The following is a 7,022-nucleotide window of genomic DNA, read 5'->3' on the forward strand; positions in this document are numbered from 1 at the left end:
GGCGGCGACTCGGCCCTGGGCCTGCCTTGAGACCCCGGCTCGCTCTAGTGTGCTCACCTCGAGTCCAGTCCGCCATCGCGCCCCGCTCCAGCCTCACAGCTTGTGCCCAGCTCGGCCAACCGCGCCGAAGACGTGGCTCCTACACCTCAAGAGGCACCCGGCTCCGCCTCTCAGAGGCCACGCCCCTTTTACCTCAAGCTCTTCCGACTTCCGGCCTATGGGCAGTATCGCGTGGGAACGGAAATGACGAAAGGGGAGGGCCGTCCGCTCTCACGACCTTCTGTTGGTTGGTGCTCTTATTGCCCGGATGTGATCTGTCAGCGGCGTTCTTCCGGCCAGAAGCTCACAGGTAGGAGCTGGACCCAGGAGCGATCCGGGTTGGGCGTTCTAGCAGGTTGGGGAGGTTAGAGTGGAATTGGGTGCGAGCCTGGCACTACCAGAGCAAGGTAACCGTCTCTGTAAAGTGGAGATGGGTGCCGAAGACACTGCATAATACGCAGGTGTGAAGAACTACCGAAAGAAATGAAGTAAGGATGGATGTGGGGCCGTAGGAGCCTTGGACCGGCACTCGCGAGAGCCTGGCACAGAGCAGGTGCTCGCTGACCGCTCGTTAAGAGTGAGCGCGCTGTGCCCACCAAATGGAGCACTGCCTGTGTGTCCTTTAATCCTCAGGACAGCCCATCGACGTGGCACCTTTCTTTAAAAATATCTGCTTTCAGAAGGGAACTAAGTCCAGGCCAGGCCACGGTCAGGCTTGGCTTTCACCTTGCTCTCCTTTCCCGCTCCCCACCTTCTCTCCTGCCCAGTCCACCCCACCGTTGCACCTGCTGCTCCTTCTGCTTGGCCGTGCCTTCCTCCAGATCTTTCCTTGCCTACTTCCTACTGTCCTGTCTCCTCAAAAATGGGACTTCCTCAGGCCCGCTGCAGGCCACCGGACACCTTTTAAAAAATAACCTTGGTACTATGAGCGCCTCAAGCCGCCTTGTTTGTTTTCCCCTCTCTTCCCCTCTGGAACGCGAGCTCCACGAAGGCAGAGACCGCCAAGTCTCGTCCACCCGCATCCCCCGCGTCTCGTACGCGGGAGGCGCTCGAGAGACTGCAGTCTGAGCGAGCAAGCGGCTCCGGACGGCCAAGTCCCCGCCGCGGCCTCGCAGGTCAGCCTGTTGCGTTCGGTCTGAGCGCCTCTCCTGTCGGACACTCGCACCCAAGACGCCGGGGCACAGAGGAGGGGTCGCTGTTCGATCCCCGGACCACGCGGACCGAGGTCGGCAGGTCGCCAAGTCGGGCTGCTTTGGAGGCCAAGCCTTGCGGTCGCCGTGCCTCGGGCCACACCTGCTCGGCCCAGCCACCTTAAGCCGCGCAGCCTGAGGCCCCGCCCCACGCAGCGGGTCCCGGCGTCCGTCGCGCGCCGACGCAGAGCTCCCTGGCCAGGGTGGGGCCGGCGGGCTCCGCGGCTGGCGTCTTCCGGGCCCGGGTTTTGCCGGGCAGGTTCCGGAGACCATGGAGCCCCGGGCGGTTGCGGATGCCCTGGAGACTGGCGAGGAAGACATGATTACGGAAGCTCTACGAACGTACAACCGGGAGGTGAGCGGCAGCGGGTGGCTGAGGGACGTCCCGTTGCGTTTGCGGGGTGGGCAGGGAGTGTGTTGATGCTGCAGGGAATCTTTGGAAGTGCGGCGGCGGGGTGGGAGCCAGGTCTGGGGTGCTCTGGTTGGGCGGCCTGTGTGTGAACACCGAGTGTAGACTCTGCCATCTGTTCAGAGCGGTGCTTGCTGCCTTAGAATTAGAAGCAGGCAGACCGCCCCACCAGGAGCACAGGGCCTACCTGCATGTGGCCCTAACCTCACTGGGTCTCTTTATAGCACTGCCAGAGCTTCACCTTTGATGATGCCCAGCAGGAGGACAGGAAGGTGGGTACCATCCCAAGGGGAAACGGTGCAGGGATGGGCTGCCCAGGAAGAGGCCTGGTGGAATCACTCTTCTTCCTGCCCACAGAGACTTGCAGAGCTGTTGGTCACTGTGCTGGAGCGGGGCTTGCCACCCTCACATCGTGTCACCTGGCTACAGACTGTCCGTATACTGTCTCGGGACCGTTGCTGCCTGGACCCATTCACCAGTCGCCAGAGCCTACATGCACTAGCTTGCTATGCTGGCATCTGTGCCTCCGAGGCATCTGTCCCAGAGCCCCCAGATATGGATGTCATACTAGAGTCCCTGAAGTGCCTCTGCAACCTCGTGCTCAGCAGCCCTGTGGCACAGACACTGGCAGCAGAGGCCCACCTGGTGGTGAGACTGGCCGAGCGTGTGGGGCTGTACAGCAAGAGGAGCTTCCCACATGATGTCCAGTTCTTTGATTTAAGGCTCCTCTTCCTGCTAACAGCACTCCGCACTGATGTGCGCCAGCAGCTATTTCAGGAGCTGCATGGCGTGCACCTACTGACCCACACATTGGAGCTGACACTGGGGGTGACCCCAGAAGAGAGCCCTCCTGATCTCCTTCCCCCACAAGAGACCGAGCGGGCTATGGAGATCCTTAAGGTGCTATTCAACATCACCTTTGACTCTGTCAAGAGGGAAGTGGATGAGGTGAGTGATGGCCTGAACCATGGGCAGTTGCTGGGACATCTGGTGGAGCTCCCTCCCACAGTTCCTGGGTATCAGGAGAAGTCAGGAAGACATCTCAGGAGATGTTTGTTCCAGGCAGGGACCTCAAGGAAGGATTCTGAGAGAGGTAGGGACCTGACAGGAGGATTGTGCAGTGCACAAAGAGGCTACAGTTCATTCTCCACCATGAAGGTTTGGTGTGACTTCATCGCTAGTGGATGAAGTTAGTCTGGGAAGTGCACTAAAAGTGCATTTATGGGTTGATTGAGAAAATAGTAGCAGTTGACAAACACTGGTCAAGGTGTGCAGTTGAGAAGGTGCCATGATCAGTGCCACAGCCCTGGAGTGCAGGAGTTGGGACAAGTAGGGCTCCCTCCCACAGAAACTCCTTTCTGTCTTTGTCAGGAAGATGCTGCCCTTTACCGGTACCTGGGGACCCTTCTGCGGCACTGTGTGATGATTACTGCTGCTGGAGACTGCACGGAGGAGTTCCATGGGTGAGGGCAGGGCCTGTCCTGGTAGGAGGGACATGCTCTGATACCTGGATGGCAGTCTTCAACCGTGGCTGTAGACGAGAACCATCTGGGAGCCCAGGCTCTACCGTAGAGTCTGACATTAGGGTGGGACTGGACATCTGTGTGTTTGCAGAGAACCTCAGGTGCTTCTGGTGACTAGGATAAGAGCCATGAAGTTAGGGCCAGGGCCTTGGGCAGTGGCAACGGTTGGCATGGTATTAGGGCAGCATAGTCCCTTGCTCCTGTTTTTGGTGAACTGTGCCTGAATTGGCCTGTTTTGACAGATCATTTGGTACTTCAGCACATAAAGGTTGGGACATGTGGGGTGTCTGCAGAGGGTGCTGCCCTTCTGGGCACCACCACACATTTGGGCATACCCTGAGATCAGTCCTACCCTTGGCTTTGATCGCTAGAACTGTTCTTCAGGCCCCCCAGACTGTGGCGCACCTCTGTGGCCCCTCTAGGGATTGCACCTTCCCTGGGGGATTAGCCCTGTCAAGGCCTCTCTCCATCTGTCCCTAGCCACACAGTGAATCTCCTGGGGAACTTGCCTCTCAAGTCTTTGGACGTCCTCCTCGCCCTAGAGCTGCATGAAGGCTCCTTGGAGTTCATGGGAGTGAATATGGATGTGATTGGTGTCCTCCTCACCTTCCTAGAAAAGCGTTTGCACCAGGTAGGCAGGGGACCTGCTGGGCAATCCTCTGCAGTGGCTCTGGCTGTCCTGCACAGCTGTGGCCATTGCTTCTGCATGTGGCCAACCTTACTCATTCAAGGCTTCATTTCCTCTGATTGCTACAAGGAGACAAGTTTTTCAGGGTCTAGCAAGGTGCTTGTTATCTTTCAGGTCCCTTTGTGCTTCCCTCTTCAGTGACCTTGAAAAGCCCCTGGTCCCTGCTTGTGACCTTCAGCCTCCTAGTATGCCTATGCATGGGCAGCCCCCCCTTGGTTGTAAGCACAGCTGTCCCTCAGCATCCTAAGGAGACTCGAGGAGCCTCTAAAGAGAGGTTCCCTGTTTTCCTAGTGAACCCACCGGACATCCAGACAGCTGGAGCTCTAGTCCCACCAGAGTTTACAGACATTAAACTAGCAAAAGAGCCACAGACCAAGACTGCCAGATCTCTGGGAGCTGTGTTGCTGAGGCAGTGCTCACTTGCATGTGAACTGAGTGAGGAGGGGGGCTGACCTTGGGCACCCTGTATGTGCCCACTTGTCCTTACTGCTGCAGCTGCTGGTGGTGGGCTTTGGGGAGATAACAAGGGAGACCAGGCAGGGACAGGAGCTCCCTGCTGTCTGTCCAGGAGGCACAGAGTAAGGGTTTTGTTGTTTCTTTTTGCTGCTGTTTCCTGAGAGCAAGATGCCAGTGATGTGCAGACAAATTTGAGTACTTTGTGTTTTGCTTACAACCCTGGTTTATAGTTGATAAAGTTAGACCTAAAGCACTTGTTTGCTTCAGCTCACAAGACTTTCAGGTAACTTCCTGAGTTACAGCCTGTTCCATTCCTTTCAAAGCTGACAGATGCCCACCACCCTTAGGGACTCACTGCAACGGGACCTCTTCGCAAGCCTCTGTTGCCAGGTGTAACCAGGGCATGCACAGCTGCCACCCTCCCACCCCAGGTCAGATGGGGTGCTGTCCAGTGACAGGCTTCTCTACAGACCCACAGGCTAAAGGAGAGTGTGGCTCCTGTGCTGAGTGTGCTGACAGAGTGTGCCCGCATGCACCGACCGGTCAGGAAATTCCTGAAGGCCCAGGTACTTGGCAGAGGAGCCAGAGCTCGGGGTGGGGGGTGTGGCTGGACCCTGGTCACAGACCTCAAGTTGCTCCAAGCCTAGGCTGAAGGCCAGCTGCTTCCCCAGGTGTTGCCGCCTCTGCGGGACGTGAAGACTCGGCCTGAAGTGGGAGAGCTACTGCGTAACAAGCTTGTCCGCCTCATGACACACCTGGACACGGATGTGAAGAGGGTAGCTGCTGAATTCCTCTTTGTGCTGTGTTCTGAGAGTGGTGAGTGGGGGGGAGCCCGAGCCCCAAGCCTGCCCTACCCCAGCCATAACACACACTGACCTGTACCCTGGCCCCCAGTACCCCGATTTATCAAGTACACAGGCTACGGGAACGCCGCAGGCCTCTTGGCTGCCAGGGGCCTCATGGCAGGTGGGCGACCTGAGGGCCAGTATTCAGAGGATGAGGACACGGACACTGACGAGTACAAGGAAGCCAAGGCCAGGTGTGTACCCCAACACACCCAAGGTTTCCCCACCCATCCAGAGGCCTGTGGTGGGTGGGGCAGGATGAGGAGTGGGAAAGGCCCTCCAAAACTGGTACCTGTGCCCAAGGGACATGCATCCTGCATCAGGATACGTCATCCTGAGCATGCTGAGACAGGAACCAGGCTTGTGGGGTACCAGGAGTGGACCAGGCAGGAGCTTCTCCTGGAGGGAGGTTTCCTCTGCAGTTGCATGCTCCTCTCCCTCCACTGGGTAAACGGGTATCTTGCCACTCTACCCCTGAGCAGGAAGGTGGGGCATCCACCCACCCCTGTAGTCCTCTTGTCCTGGAGTCACTAACACGTTGTCCATTCCCCCTCTGGGACACAGCATCAACCCAGTGACTGGGAGGGTGGAGGAGAAGCCGCCCAACCCTATGGAGGGCATGACAGAGGAGCAGAAGGAGCATGAGGCCATGAAGCTGGTGAACATGTTTGACAAGCTCTCCAGGTATGTTGTGAGGAAGGGCCTGCAGCTGGGAGGAGGGAGAATGGACCCACATCCTAACTTGAGATTGGAGGAGGGCTTAGTCCTGAATGGCTACATGACTGATGCTGGAAATCCTCGAGCAAAGTTAAGGTCAGGTCGATATTGTGCCTGCCTAAGGGTGATGAAAATGATGCCAAGGAAGTAAGAGATTGCCCAGTGTCTGGAAGCCAGTGGGCAGCAGTTAGGATTTGAACCCCATTAACACAGGGTCCTACTCAGGTGTCCCCAGTACCAGTCCAGCACACCAGGCTTCTTCCCCAGCCCTACTTACCTTTCCCCCACAGGCACAGAGTCATACAACCCATGGGGATGAGTCCCCGGGGTCACCTCACATCCCTGCAAGATGCCATGTGTGAGACCATGGAGGGGCAGCTCTCCTCAGACCCTGACTCAGATCCTGACTGAGGACGACAGCTCTCCTGCTCCCCTCCAGAACTGGTGCTGCTTCCAGAGGCATCCTTGGGGCCTCAGCCTGGGGAAGCCACACCCACCTCTCCAGCATGGAGTCACTTTCTCTACCCAAGTTCTGTTAGTGCTTTGCCTGTGGTCTGATTTCTTATACTTAGGACCTCAGTGGTCTTATCCTGCTGTAACCCTGGGAACTCAGCCTTGACTTCCACAGATGAAACCATGTCTTTGATAAGTGCTGAGGGTGCAGGGGTGGTGGCTGAGGGTAGGCCCATCCTGGCACACAGGCTAGCATGCCTTGGGAGGCTGGGCTTAGCAGGGAGCACACAAGGCAACTGTCTGGGCTTGGCATTCTGACCAAGCTAACATGTGGGGCACACACTACCTTTCACAAGGGAAGGAGTCTGCTAGAATATGTGAATATGTCAGGAACACTGAGCACCCAGGTAAGCTCTGTTGTCTATCCCACTGAGCACAGGGCTGGCAGCCTCTTCTTTTTTCTTGGCCCTGGCTCAGTCATGCTCTACAGTATCCACACATCTGAGCTCTCACTGGTTGACAACCGACTCAGTCCTACCCACTGGCTTAGACTATAAATACTTATATCAAGGTAGACACCCCTCATGAGGCTGTAAGTTGAAATCTCAAGATTTCTAAAAGCCACAAAAACATCACAGAATAAAGAGTGGTTTCAGGTGAGACTATGTGTGTGTGTGAGAAAGAGAGACAGACAGACAGACA

At 56.9% G+C, this 7,022-nt stretch overlaps 2 protein-coding genes across 14 annotated transcripts in view; one reads left to right on the top strand and one right to left on the bottom strand.

Moving 5' to 3' along the window:
- Bet1l (Bet1 golgi vesicular membrane trafficking protein like) overlaps positions 1 to 1,555 on the bottom strand; it is a 42,384-nt gene extending 40,829 nt beyond the window's left edge. For 4 of the 13 annotated variants that reach the window (XR_007103891.1, XR_007103890.1, XM_047516524.1 and 1 more), the window contains exon 1: positions 58 to 1,555. Coding sequence is in view for 10 of the 13 variants with exons in the window: in XM_047516524.1 (XP_047372480.1) it covers positions 58 to 76 (19 nt within the window). In the remaining 3 variants the exon portion in view is untranslated. The remainder of the gene's footprint in view (positions 1 to 57) is intronic. The other 9 variants (XR_007103892.1, XM_047516530.1, XM_047516529.1 and 6 more) reach the window with 6 other exon arrangements.
- On the top strand, positions 335 to 6,982 carry Ric8a (RIC8 guanine nucleotide exchange factor A). The gene is made up of 10 exons (XM_047516512.1): positions 335 to 1,584; positions 1,863 to 1,910; positions 1,996 to 2,586; positions 3,010 to 3,101; positions 3,642 to 3,792; positions 4,776 to 4,871; positions 4,977 to 5,121; positions 5,200 to 5,344; positions 5,715 to 5,834; positions 6,158 to 6,982. The coding sequence occupies exons 1-10, from the start codon at positions 1,501 to 1,503 to the stop codon at positions 6,276 to 6,278; spliced, it is 1,593 nt and encodes a 530-aa protein (XP_047372468.1). The 5' UTR covers positions 335 to 1,500; the 3' UTR covers positions 6,279 to 6,982.
- Positions 6,983 to 7,022: the final 40 nt, after the last annotated feature.

Source organism: Sciurus carolinensis, chromosome 11 (genome assembly GCF_902686445.1).
Source record: "Sciurus carolinensis chromosome 11, mSciCar1.2, whole genome shotgun sequence".
In the NCBI taxonomy this organism is placed as follows: domain Eukaryota; kingdom Metazoa; phylum Chordata; class Mammalia; order Rodentia; family Sciuridae; genus Sciurus; species Sciurus carolinensis.